At 38.1% G+C, this 13,659-nt stretch overlaps 1 protein-coding gene across 4 annotated transcripts in view; it reads left to right on the top strand.

The window, feature by feature from the left end:
• The first annotated feature begins 5,129 nt into the window (after nucleotides 1-5,129).
• Nucleotides 5,130-13,659, top strand: part of LOC117949632 (anoctamin-9) — an 11,776-nt gene continuing 3,246 nt past the window's right edge. The window contains exons 1-19 of one of the 4 annotated variants that reach the window (XM_034880083.1): nucleotides 5,130-5,250; nucleotides 5,614-5,868; nucleotides 5,979-6,104; nucleotides 6,707-6,781; nucleotides 6,914-7,036; nucleotides 7,140-7,276; nucleotides 7,558-7,607; nucleotides 7,691-7,749; nucleotides 8,413-8,492; nucleotides 9,557-9,691; nucleotides 9,780-9,873; nucleotides 9,958-10,018; nucleotides 11,039-11,121; nucleotides 11,219-11,323; nucleotides 11,522-11,686; nucleotides 11,762-11,798; nucleotides 12,965-13,076; nucleotides 13,342-13,399; nucleotides 13,528-13,625. In XM_034880083.1, the coding sequence (XP_034735974.1) occupies nucleotides 6,084-6,104; nucleotides 6,707-6,781; nucleotides 6,914-7,036; nucleotides 7,140-7,276; nucleotides 7,558-7,607; nucleotides 7,691-7,749; nucleotides 8,413-8,492; nucleotides 9,557-9,691; nucleotides 9,780-9,873; nucleotides 9,958-10,018; nucleotides 11,039-11,121; nucleotides 11,219-11,323; nucleotides 11,522-11,686; nucleotides 11,762-11,798; nucleotides 12,965-13,076; nucleotides 13,342-13,399; nucleotides 13,528-13,625 (1,493 nt within the window). In that variant the 5' untranslated portion in view covers nucleotides 5,130-5,250; nucleotides 5,614-5,868; nucleotides 5,979-6,083. Of the gene's footprint in view, nucleotides 5,251-5,613; nucleotides 5,869-5,978; nucleotides 6,109-6,143; nucleotides 6,489-6,706; nucleotides 6,782-6,913; nucleotides 7,037-7,139; nucleotides 7,277-7,557; nucleotides 7,608-7,690; nucleotides 7,750-8,412; nucleotides 8,493-9,556; nucleotides 9,692-9,779; nucleotides 9,874-9,957; nucleotides 10,019-11,038; nucleotides 11,122-11,218; nucleotides 11,324-11,521; nucleotides 11,687-11,761; nucleotides 11,799-12,964; nucleotides 13,077-13,341; nucleotides 13,400-13,527; nucleotides 13,626-13,659 lie in introns of those variants that run through there. The other 3 variants (XM_034880084.1, XM_034880085.1, XM_034880082.1) reach the window with 3 other exon arrangements.

Genomic DNA, 13,659 nt, shown 5'->3' with positions numbered 1-13,659 from the left:
ACATAGCTAGCCTACCTAACATGCAAAACAGCAACGCATTAGGCTAATGTTAAGCTAACGAGCAAGTAGCAAGTTGTTACTTAAATTTAATTAGAAGCAAATAAAGTGAGTATATTCCGGGCTATCTTTTTGGCACTGTTTAAAGCAGTTTTTTGCCACTTAATGGTTGAAAAATTGGGAAGTAGCCTAGTTTAGTCTGTTGGACAATCATCTGCCATCACACAACTAGCCTATACGCATGAGTTATATGCAAACAAGGCCACATTCAACAAAGACAAAGACAGACTAAAGGTTTGGGATTGTGATACTCTGTCATGATGTTTCCTTAGAGCACTTCCTTGCTTACAGGTTTAAATTACATTTGTTTATCCAAATATCCAGTGAGCTCAGCTTCCAGGGACTTCTTCACAACCGACCACAATGGATAGGCCTAAGGTCAGTCTCCCACCTTTAAAGTTCATGCAATTAAAAGGAAAAGATCAGTTGGGAGTGATCCCTCATGATGGCTAGGCCTGTAGCCTGTGGAAATCCCTCAGTTAAATAAAACATCAGACATTTTTCGTAATTGTCTGAGGGACAGTGTTACTGAGATTTCATGTTTAGTCTATATTTTTGAAGATTTCATTAGTGTTTGAATTCCTACAGTAATTAAAAACCTTACAAATGTAATATAAGAGTTTATTAAGGGATGTTTAATCTCAATTTTATTACTAAAACTTTGTTTCGATTTTTTATTTTTTATTCCAAATGCCATTTTTTATGTCGAAGTCAATGGTCAAATGACCAGAGTTTAGCGAAGACCACACCTGTTGCATTGTGGGTAAGAAGGAATACAGCCAACGTAGCTGCAGAGGAAAAAAGGAACGGGCTCAAACAAAGATTTCGCTCGGTCAAGATCGTTGCACACGATAATTGTGCTTTTGTTGTAATTTCTTTGCATTTAATGCACTTTCTGTACTGTTGTGACGTTAACATAGTGGGCGCCGTCTAGTTAAGGAAACGTGTTTAAGAGACTGTAAATAACTGAAAGAAGTATATTTGACTAATTGTGTGTTGTTTTTCTTTGTAGTTATCACGGTGTCAGAAAACGGAAATGTGGAAATAAAGGGACGTCTGGATGATGCGTGGCCTTATTCAATTGGACCAGTATGATTACAGTTGCAACTGTTGTTGAGAAGCCCTTTCCAGGATTGTGAGCTTCAGTGACTCTTTCAGCAATCACTCGGATGTTTAGTTTAGTGTTTTGCTCTGTTGTTTTTGAAGCAACGTGATGTTTAGTTTATCTGCAGTTGTTTAAGGAATGGTCTGTAGCAGCAGCAGCTTTTCCCTACTCCTCCCCAGCCACCTCCACCTTGTACTTCCACTCTGGTCAGACGCAGCCGCAGCGGCCCCCTCTGTCGCTCTTCAAGTGGTTTGCACGGTCCTGTACTGGTGTAATTATGTTATCCTCCTATGCGGGGTGTGGCCGAGTACAGAAATACAGCCGCTTATTTTCGCCACCACTTTTTCTTGAGACTTTTATATCACCCTCCTCCTTGAGATGTGGCTCTTCCTGGGTGTGCACTGCTTTTCAAGGTTTCCAAGAGTAATGGTGAAACTCCTCTTTAATAACAAGGCACAGAGGGCCACCAGTTTGACATGTTTGTTTTTTCTTTTTTCTTTTTCTTTTTAATACTCAAAGAGAAAGGATGGGAAACAGAAATAGGAATCACACAAACACAAAGCCCACACATATCAAGTAGGCGTACTCTGACTGTCAGTAGCCTACAATAAAGCAGATAAAGATTAAAAACCTTTTTTTTATAATTATATAAATACAGCCAAGTTTAAACACTGCAAAAACTACATAGACATACAATGTAAATGTACACAAGTAAAAGTAGTGACGGTAAAATCTATCATGGATTGGATTATTACTAGGCTATGTGTTAAAGGAGAATTCCGGCCAAGTTTTATGTTAATCTCGATCGCTATAAATATACAAGTACTTACGATGATGAAAACCCCCGACCTGAATCGGTGCAGACAACACTGAATAGCTGCAGCTACGTGTACAAGCTTCCACTGAGCTAAAACGGCAGTTGACGGGGCAAGTTTTAGAATGCCTTTGTGACTCGTAACAGAAACACAATTCAATTATAATTGTCTGTAGAACATGAACAGGACCCTTATGTAACATGAAGATATGTTTTCAAGGCAGACATAGTTTTAATTCACCTACCTTGTCTTGTTCTTGCCGGTGGTTGGCTTTCTTGCCTGGTTGCTATTGATAAGTGTGTTCAGCCAGGCTTTTTGTGAAATCTTCTGTATTCTATGGTTCGAATAAATAAGGACAACCATCAAACTCAAAAGGCTCTTCCGTGTGTTGTATATCTGCTATATTCTCCTAGTTACGATACTCCAAGCTTCTTCCCTTGTGAACAACTCTGTAAACAACTGTGCTCTTCACACACACAATCTGCACACTGTTGGCTTCTTGTTCCTGTTACAACTAAATCCCCAGGAGATAGTGCGAGGAAACAGCTAGCCTTCAGTGCCGTTATTAGCGGTTAGCTGCTAGTAATAAGTGTGTTCAGCTAAGCTTTTGTGAAAATCATAACGCAGCAGTTCTGTGTGTATTTGTAGGTCATCCATTTTGTGTGTGATCTATCTGTTGTTGGTGAGTAGGAGGCTTGGCATTGTCGATCTGTGTTCTAGTTTCCTTAGTCGGGCAGGCAGCCTCCGTCCCCACCTTCCTCGCCTCCTGAAACCAACAACAATTCCCTGAGCGCCCAGTGGTGTGGTGAGTGTCCTCCATGCCTCCATTGCGACAAATTGTAGTTAATTTCCCCCTCAAAAATAGGTTATTCCATGTAGTTTCATTGTTACTGATACGGTCACCACACCACCGGGCGCTCGTGGGATTGTTGCCGGGGGCGAAGGCTGCCTGCCCGGCTAAGGGAACTAGCACATAGATTGACACTGCCAAGCCTTCTAATCACCAACAACAGATCGATCACACACAAAATGGATAAGCTACAAATACACGGAACTGCTGCTTTAGGATTTTGACAAAGGCCTGGCTGAACACACTTATCAATAGCAGCTAACAGCTAGCTCTTGCAGCTAACCAGGCTAAGTTAAGTTAAGTTAACTGTTAAGTAAGGACAATATTCATGATGTACAAACAATATTTTCATTGTGCATCTCTTAAAGGAGAATTCTGGTCAATTTCAACACGTAGCTCTGTTGTTTGTAAATTTGGAGTGCTGTCAGTAGAAAGCAAAACAAAGACAATTGGTGCTGCCTACACCGTGTTATCCTCCTGTTAGAGTTAGCATCCAATAGGCTTAAACAGGGCAAGTTTGAAATGTGTTTATAGTCTCTAAACATGTTCAAAATGTCATTGAAAGTGACCATGACACTTACCCATGTGCAGTGATTCCTTTCAAGTGAACACAGTAGATCTGACTGCTGTAGATGTGAAAGAAATGCATAAAAACTGTGCTAATTCAGCTGTGTTTAGTTCCTGTGTTGATACTGCAAGGAGTGCTTCAGGACCGTCTACAAGCTACAACACTGAAAAGAGATACAAACATTTTCAAAAATAGGCATATGCTTATTTTTGAAAAGTAAGTGCTGTAGTACAACTACCAGGAGGCAAGTTATAATTTAGGTAAGTTTGGAGACACTACCTTTATTTAATCATTGAATTGATAGCCTACACATTTTTAATTTATCTCTTTCCTGTGTTGTAGTTTGTAGACGGTCCCTTAGTAGGCCTACTCTGAATTAGCACAGCTTAGCATAGCAGTCAGATTTACTGTGTTCACTCGTTAGGAATCACTGCACATGGGTAGGCACTTTTAATGACATTTTCAACGTTAAGAGGCTAAAAAAACGTTTAAAACTTGCCCTGTTCGAGGATGTTGGGTAACTGCTAACTTTAGCAGGAGAATAACACGGTGTAGGCAGCACCAATTCTTTTCAGTTTTTCTCTCTGACAGGACTCCAAATTTACAAACTATGGAGCTATGTGTTGAAAATAACTGTAATTCTCCTTTAAGAGGCACAAAGGCACTCACTGGTGGAGAGACAGTCTCTTCACTCAGAGAACTATCTTGCCCAGTAAATTGCCGTTTTAGCTCAGTGGAAGCTTGGATACGTAGCTGCAGCTACTCAGTGTTGCCTGCACCGATTCAGGTCGGGGTTTTTCAATCAAAAGTACTCGCATATTCATAGTGATAAAGATTAACTCTTGTGTTGTCTTCCCATCAAAATTTAAAAATGAACTCATTTTTTGAATGCTTTTTATCAACGTTTGTCACTTATTTTGACGTTTTCAACACTGCATAACACTAACTTGTTAAGTTTAGTTTTACAGTTATTTTTGGAACTTATGGTCAATAAACCTCCTTTATAGTAAATGATACCTAATGTTCGAGTTAGTAAGGCAGAAACTAGGAATTATTTTGATTCAAATTAAAGGAATTTATGTTGATGGATAATCACAGACTGGAATATGTCAACTTTTACTCAATACGATTTCAAAACCACTTCAAATGCTATAAAGGTGAATAAGACACCCCAAAATTAATGAAAGAGATTTGTACTTGCCAAAGAGCGTTGTGTGGAGTCAATCATGATATTTTGGGTAATTACAATTGGGTAGTTAAAAGAACATATTGATATAGGAAAATGGGTCAATTGGACCCAAGGACAACATGAGGGTTAACATAGAAATTGGCCAGAATTCTCCTTTTAAGCAGCACTTCAATAGTGGTTAAATAAATTAAAGTTTAATACTGTTGGGTGGGCTAGTTTAATCTGCTATTATGCATTGTTTTTCATAAGTTGGTCATATATTTTGTATGTCAAATACTATCATAATGCTATTATAAAAGTATCAAAAAAGCAACTTAAGCTTGGAGTGAGTGAAACAGCCTATAAATAATAATCTTCTATTAAAATAAAGTAGCCCACAGTTAAAACTACTTGAGTAGGCCTACAGCTACTTTCCACAACTAAAAACGAACAGGTACAGTGGGTAGGCTACATCTTTTGTATTTTTATTGAAATCATTTCAAACTATTGTTTTATTACTTTTGTTTTGGTACTTCCTGTAAGTGTGGACTTGTTTAGCCTGTTGTCAAAAGGGGGGGATTTGCAGGAGAAGTAAAACTACTGAAGCAGCAACTTGGAAAGCTACGCTGTGTAATCGTTCTATATATTTGTTACAAATTCAAAGCTCACACCGGAACATTTAATAAGGTGAGTTTAGTTTGAACATGAGTTAAATAACAGTGTTAATTTATCTTGTTACAGCCTACAGCTTAACTAATAGTATTTAGATCTTGGCTATAAGGAATGAACTAAAACTGAAACAGTTATGATGAATAGGCCATAGGTTTGAATAGTGACAATGAATTGGCATTATTTTCATTTGGTTTTCATGTTGTCACTCAAGTGCTTAATAAAGTTTTATGTTTTGAATAGTCGCCTAATGCATGCTTAGCCTTCATTAACAACTTCGAGATGTTCTGAAGGTGTAATTTCATGACTCAAAGTGGGAAGATGTCTTTTTAACAAGTGGCGCAGTGTGTGTCAGTGCTGGCTGCTGATGTGTGTGTGTAGGAAGATTCAGTCAGCCAGTCATTAACAGGCTGTTAAAGCCACTGCCTCCATCTAGCGGTAGGCTAGATATTATTTTGAACCAGACGGAGGATGCAACAAATATGCCATTCCATTGCACCTGACAAACCATATCGAGATTATCTCTGAAACATACAGTATATTCCCTGTTTGGTTGTGTGACCGCACCGTTGAACTGATTGAACTGAGGAAAAAAGGTGGAGACGTTAAAGAGAAATGCTGTGACACCAGCAACAGGTAGAGTCGCTTTTACATTCCTTAGCTAATAATACAACAACACGTTTGTTCTTAGAGGAAGTACGGAAGTTGCCAACTGCTTGTTCAAGATCACTCATTTCATTTTCTAGTTGTGCATATCGGTGAGCTGACAGAGAGGCACTGGGATCATTGAATGGTGACTGAATCTTTTTTTTTTCCATCGGGAAGTCGCATCTGCATTCAGTCTACTCATTATGTCCGCCCACAAGAGGCAGGTAGGTAATTATTATTCACACATGTAATATATAGATCATATCGATACACAATGAAGCAGTTCTCAAGACGGTGTTGTGTTAAACATGGCTTGCTGTTTTTACCACGATTACCAATAGCTCCAACAGAAGCTGATTCCAGTGCTGTACCCACCCTTACACAAACCAAGACTACATGGTCATGTTTAAATCTAAGTTAGGATTGCATGGGATGTGTATGTGCTTCCACTGATTTACTGTTCAGATTGCATATCTAGGTCTGCCACACCTTTTACTGTGCTGGCCTACATGTACAGTATCAGTGTGTAGAGTGGCCTGTAGGCCTAAGTGAATAGCTGGGTTGGCATGAAGGTGACAGCATTTCCACATGCCATGCTGTTTAATCAGGTACGATTAACCCTCTTCTCTGACAGTCAGGATCACCACAGTGACGTTCACTGACACGCCTACACGTCACAGTTAAACAGGATTCCTTTTTCATAAAACCATATGTTCCATTCACGCCTTTATATAGAATTTAAAAACATAATTGTTTCTTAATGATGTGTGGAATTTGACATAATTGTGTGGATGACTTCTACTTGTAATATTTTTTTAATATTTAGCCCAGTATTGAATTCTTGGAATTGATTGGAGTGGTAAAAGAGAATGGGAATGAACAGACATCACTCCCTCCTTTGGTAAGAAAAAAATTTGATGTGTCCACTTTAACAAGATGCTGACTTGCTCTGGCCAACATAATTCACAGATTAAGCTTGACATATACAGTATAATGTCTGAAAGTCTGACTTTGCCCTTTGTTTGTCACACAGTACACACCGCTATCATATGACTATGTCCTGGTTGCCAAAACAATTGATAACCAGGAGAAAGAGGCTTTCAAGAAGCAAACTGAATACATTGAAGAACTGAAAAAAAAGAACTTGAAAGTTACCGTAAGTCTTATAATATTAATAATAATAAACAAAAATGTGTCTTTACTGTTCGAAAGGTCACATGACTATTCTAATTTTCTCGTCTTTAATTTATTTCCGTTAGAAAATTATAGATGATGATCTTGTCTTCTATGGGATTCAAGGACCTAAAGCCATTTTTGAGAAGTACAGGTATCTTCTCAAGGTGTCTGATGCGTGTAACTGGAGCTCGGATCAGAATGCTGTGCCACTCAGCACCAGGTATAACACGTTACCGTAGCTATTTGTAGACAATCACGGATGCCATTTGAAGTATCTGGGATTGTTTATGTGCTCTGTATGATCTTATTACAATTTTGTTTTTAAATATAATATGGAGATACAATCTTACTCTCTGAGTTAGTATGAATGTGATATTTTAAAAGCCCAGCTTTTCTTTAGCATTACTTAAAGGCAACATAGGTTCAAAGGTTCCATACATTTTTTAGTTTTTCGTTTTTTAATGTCTCTTGTTGCACGTTCTGCTTTACTTGTACTTCCAGGATAAGGATTATCCACTTCATCTTGAATCACACCCCTTTACGTTCAGGAGGTAAGAAACACTAACTGTATTTACAATCTCCTCCTAAGAACACCTAATCTTTTACGTTATTCTTCTCACCTTTTATCCTTCAGAGGGTTTGCGGGATCTTATGAAGATGAAGGTGTTTGAGGCAAAATTCTGCTTGCATGAGGTAAAAATCTTTACATACAGTATTGTTCTAGCATCAATGATTTATCACTATTACAGGGAGCAATATTGTCAGCATATCTGGCCTGATAATTGTTTTTATTGCCAGGTTTTGAACAGAAACTGCAGATTAAACAGACTGTATGAATAAAGAATGAAAACAGTACACTGAATCAACCTTTTCACACATCCTCATACTTAAGATAGTGACACTATTATCTACTGATAAATCTCTTCTCTTCACGTGGTGGCAAACGTGTTTTGTGCATCTAAAATGATGAGGTGAAACTTGGCAGTGGCTTCCAAAACAGTAAATTGCTGCCAATAATGTATTTGTTCACAGAGGCGCTATGTGAGGGATGTTACAGTAATGCAGTGAGTCATTCAGTGCTGGATTATGTGGGCATGTTTGTGAACATACAAACCTGTATGTAAGCATGTTCATGTGTGTTTATTCTATCACATTATGGAGGGTGAAGACGTTGCAACCAAATCAAATGTCCAGGAAATTGAGTATAAACCATTAGATTATTACTATTATTTGTTGTCTTTGTAAGCTTCTGTTTTCAGTTTGACTGGATGTTGTGTTCACCAATATGTACAAAGCACTTCTTTATGTTGGTAATTTCCTTAGATTTACAGCATTTGTTTGTGCTTCTGCTTTCAGAAAAAGAAACAGAGAGAGCTGAAGGAGAGCTGGGCACGATGGACAGCCTGTCTCCAAGGGCAACCCATTACTGCCGTCAGGTTTGAACTGCTACACAAAAACCTATTCATTACCCTGCTTTTATTTATTTATTTATTTATTTATTTTTTTACAGTTGAAATTATTGCAGCGTTATTGTTTTCCATGTCAAATATGTCACCCCCCACGCATGATGCAGGCATGGTTTAGACATCAACAGTACTTAATGCTGGTACAGATAAGAGCTGTTGTCTTTGGATTCACTTCTATATTGAGTCCAAACCATAGACTGTAAAAAAAGGTCCAAACAGCAGAACACAACGCTTTCATAATCTGAGTTGATATCAATTTCATCATTGTTGTGCTTGTTCTATTGTTTATGTGCTCTTGTATGTTTATCTTTTAATGTCAATAAACCTGCCATGGACTGCGGATGAAATAACGCCTTTTTTTGCTATATCAACACACTGAACTCAAATGCTGAAGTTAATTAATGTGCATTGTCCCTTCTTATATAGATAAACAAAATGCTAACATGCATCCTGTCTCCAATTTCGAGTAAAGTATTGGGTATGTGTAAGCATCATGTCAGTATGCTAGCTGTGATATTCTATCACCCACAGAAGGCCTATCAGGAAACCATAGTGAACCACAAAATACACTGTACATTATCACTCCACTTTTTTGAAAATCAGTCAAATGTGCACAGGAGGCAACAATGTGCCAATTCCACTCTCATTAACAATCTGTGTTTTTCAGTTTTGCAAGGACTGGCTAGTTAGTTTTGCAAATGCAATGGGTCTATTAAAACCTTTTGGGCCACACATGGGAATGAACTGCAATACATAAACTAGTTTGTGTTAAGTTTAACAATGTTAAATACCAGGGAGCTAAAACACAGCCGCATGTACATTTTATAAACTTTACATACCAATATATATAGTTTCTGTTTATGTCTTGCTTGATATGTCAATTATGTACAGATTTTACACACTGACAGTAAAATTTTAAAATGTTGTACCACATACTGTTCTTTAATGTATGCCTTGCATGTGTGCCTTATGACTTTGTCATTGTGTGTGTGTGTGTGTGTGTGTGTGTGTGTGTGTGTGTGTGTTCATGTCAGGAACTACTTTGGGGAGAAGGTGGCCTTGTACTTCCTGTGGTTGGGCTGGTACACATATTTGCTCATCCCACCTGCTGTCATTGGGGTCATTGTCTTCCTTTATGGACTTGCTTTCTTCAACAGCTCACCCCTCATGTAAGTTTTTCCCACAACTCCTCACTATCTGTGTCAAAATAACAGAGCATTTACACTGTAACAAATAAAAGTGCTTATTGTTTTGTAGAACGGAGGTTTGTGAGTCTGATGCAGTCATGTGTCCTCTTTGTGACAAGAGATGCAAAGTGTGGCATCTCTCCGACACCTGCACATACGCCAAGGTACTTCAGTTCATTAAAAGTAGGCAAGCAGCTGAGTGGTGTATTTGTCTGTTTGTGCTCACTGCCGGTCTCGTCTACTTGCAGGTGAGCCTGCTGTTTGATAATAATGGCACGGTGCTCTTTGCAATGTTCACCGCAGTGTGGGGTGAGTTTTGTGTGTCCATATGAAATACTTATTCTTGTGTTGATAGAAATAGTTCAAAATTCAGTATTATGTTTAAGGTTGATTAGCCTGACTCATAATAATCATACTTTCTGCAGATGCAATGTTGCTTCATAACAATGTAAACCCATGAAATAGGCACATTTGGTGAAAAAATAATTGAATATCTACGTACAGAACTCTTCTCCAATACTGTTGTTTATTGGCCTAAACATGTTTTGGATTCACAGGACGAATTGTACAAAGAAGTCTTTTTTCTGCCTCATAATTATTTTATCCAACTGCCTGGATGTTTCATGATCACTGAGATATGCACTGCCAACAAAATGCCACATTACTGAGAGAACCTACTTGTCCTGGCTTTGCACATCTTAATCAGCCCAGGCCATCTGGCCGTGGGGGTGGTTAGGCAGTGATCTATAAGAATATATAAATGCTCTTTTACTGTTCAGCTTGGTTTATTTGAGTGACATTTATTATCACAACTGTGGGAAAAGTACAGATAACTAGAAAAGTCACTGCAGTCTTTAGTAAGTGATGACATGAGTATAGGAAAAAAGTGTGTAAGGCATGGGTGAGATACAGAAAGAGGACAATAAAATGTTGACATTGCTGGACTAGTGCCGAGGTTATTGGGGGAGCCCATGCTTTACCGGTTTGAAAATAAATTTGTTACAAATTAAAAGTAATACACTAGAATGTTGCATTACTGTCTAAATAAAGCATTACTGCTGCTTTCTAGTTTTTGTGACAAAGCCCTGTGGCACAGTGCTATAACCAAATATGTATATATTTTGTGAAATTAAAATGTTTTTTAACTGACTTTTAACCTTAAATTGATGCATGTTGATATTTTTATAGATGCAAAGAAAGATGAATGCAAAACTGCAACCATATCCCAAAACCTTCCAAAGGCATCACCGGTGGATCTGTTTTCAACAACTGTTACTGTTCAGTTTTGTTGTTTTAGTTTTATGAACAAAGAATTCTTGATCTTCACAGCAACACTGTTTTTGGAGTTTTGGAAGAGACATCGGGCTTCCTATGTGTGCGAATGGAAAGTGACTGATTGGTGTGAGGAGGAGGTATGATCAGTTGTATACATCCCCATTTCAGCAACACCTGCTCAGTGATCATTGGAATTCATGGTTGTGTGTATTTTTCTATTGTATTTAACTGTAGGAGGAACTGATCCTGGAAATTGTGAACAACGTTGACTGTGAACCAAAAGAGTATAAGCACTCTTATCTGCGCAGCACTCTGGTTTTGATCTGTGTCACAGCTATGGTGGGGAAGTTGTCATTTTTATATCAATAATAATCAAATGGCTGGAACTTCGTTAGAGTTCAGGTTTAAATAAGAATTAGGTTGTGTGATGTTCAGGTTTTGGCATAAAAAGTCTTTGAGGGTAATAATGTTATTCATAGTTAATGGAGGCCCTCACAAGTATAGTAATACAAATGAGTATTTTTTGTGTTTCCACAGATATTGGTGATCATTGGCCTGACACATGCCTTGGTGGTGTTCAGGGTGATTGCAGCAGTGCTCTTGGCTGAGGGATCATGGGAGTTCCTGAGCAAATACTCCAACAGTGGAGCGATGATGCTAGGGGCCGTCCTCCATTACCTCATCATCACTGTCATGACACGGGTACGCTGTTCTGTTAATGTGCATCTCTGTTTCCTTTAAGTGATACTCTCCGTGACTTTGTCTTTGTCTTTGCAGATCAACAGGATTGTTGCCATGAAGCTCTGTGAATTAGGTATCTTTACTGTACCTATTTTGATTATTACATTTTTAAGAGATGCTCTTACATTAATATCCCACTGATGTTTCCATTGAGAATTACACGTTAGCTTAACATATTTGCAGTTGGTCAATGTGTTGGGCAGTGAGAACAGGCAAACAAATGCAGAGGGGCTGAAGCAGGCAATCAGACTGGAACACAAAAGTGTCTGGAACACAAACTGATGTTGCTAAGAGAGAACGAAAGCTGTCCTCCAGCAACCTAAATCCAAAATCCACTAGTACAGGCTCACAAACTTATCTGCATGTTTGTTTGTTTTTAAGTCTGTGAGGGTTTAACGTTGTCGCCCTGAGAAATTATAAAGTGCGTGAGAAGAGAATTACCCACAAATCAAAATCATCAAACAAAACCAGTGGCAGCGGAAACCCCAAATCATTTTTAAAAACTGAAGGAAAAGTTTACAAATAAATAGCAGCAAGCACAGTGTCTTTATTATATGAAGGCATTATCACGTTCAAGAGCAGTGCTCAGGGTGGACATTTGAACTGAGCCACCATAGACGTATCCTGATTGAGGAAATGAGAGGCAGTATAAAGACGTGATTGGTCAGGTGAAATTCAGAGGAGGGAACTCCCTGAGGTCAACTAGAGGGAAGGTGAGGTACGACAGTGATTGAACTGTTTCAGAACATACAGTACAGAAAATAGGGAGAGAGAGTCTGAGGGTGTAGGGTGGAAAGTAACTATTGACACTTATTCAAGTACTGAACTTAAGTACCACTTTGAGGTACTTGTACTTTACTTAAGTATTGCCATTTTATGTGACTTATACTTCTACTCTCCACTACATCGTAGAGTATTTCTAAAGTTTGGTGTGCTACTTTTACTTAAGTAAAAGATCTGAGTACTTTTTTGAAGTGCAGCAGGCCAGTTTACAGTTTCTAAAAGCCGCCTGTAAAAATGGAACAACAAACAATCACTTGAGATTTGAACACTTAAAATTATGTTTAGATTGTGTGCATAAACATACAATTATTTAGATGAATAAACTGTAAATAAAGGTAATACATTTAATAGATGTACAATTCAATAAAATGGCTTCTCTTAACTGTGTGAGATTGTGCCATCTATTGACCAAATAGTGAACTGCATGAACACTTACGTGAAGTCTGTCTTTACCAGAAAAAACAAGATCATTTGCTACCACAGAGAAGAGTTTCACTGTCAAGATGTTCACCTTCCAGTTCTTCACCTATTTTTCCTCCCTCTTCTACGTGGCCTTTTTTCTCGGCAGGTAGGAACGTTTTGACTGGCCGAAAAATTCAATATTCATATTTTGCAACTTCGGGTTGTAACATATATTGTATATTAGTATAAAAAAATATGCGTATTGATATAATAAGAACTCAGCTCCAGACTCAGACTCCAAACCAACACAACACATAACATAAATTACTTTAAATGTATATTCAAATGAAATAAAGTAATTGCCTTTACTTATTAATATCCTTTGTACTAACCTGAATAATGGTGACATGTTTTTGTAACACACATGACAGGATAAATGGCCATCCTGGTGGTTACGTCCGCATTTCAGGGAAATGGAGGCTAGAGGAGGCGAGTCGCATAAATATGCATCTCATTTAGAAAAACTAAATTCCAGTTTTAAGTCAAATTAATTTGCTTCTTTACATATGAACATTGTATTGGATTGCATTCTAAACATGTCCCTCTCTGCTGTGCAGTGCCATCCCAGTGGATGTCTCACAGATCTGTTCATCCAAATGGCCATTATAATGGTACTCAAGCAAACCATCAGTAATGTCTTTGAGTTCACTGGACCGTAAGTATATATCAGATTTGTAATTATATACTGT

Source organism: Etheostoma cragini, chromosome 8, assembly GCF_013103735.1.
Source record: "Etheostoma cragini isolate CJK2018 chromosome 8, CSU_Ecrag_1.0, whole genome shotgun sequence".
Taxonomy (NCBI): Eukaryota; Metazoa; Chordata; class Actinopteri; order Perciformes; family Percidae; genus Etheostoma; species Etheostoma cragini.
Note: the sequence above shows the minus strand (reverse complement) of the source record. Positions and strands in the feature narration are given on the sequence as shown.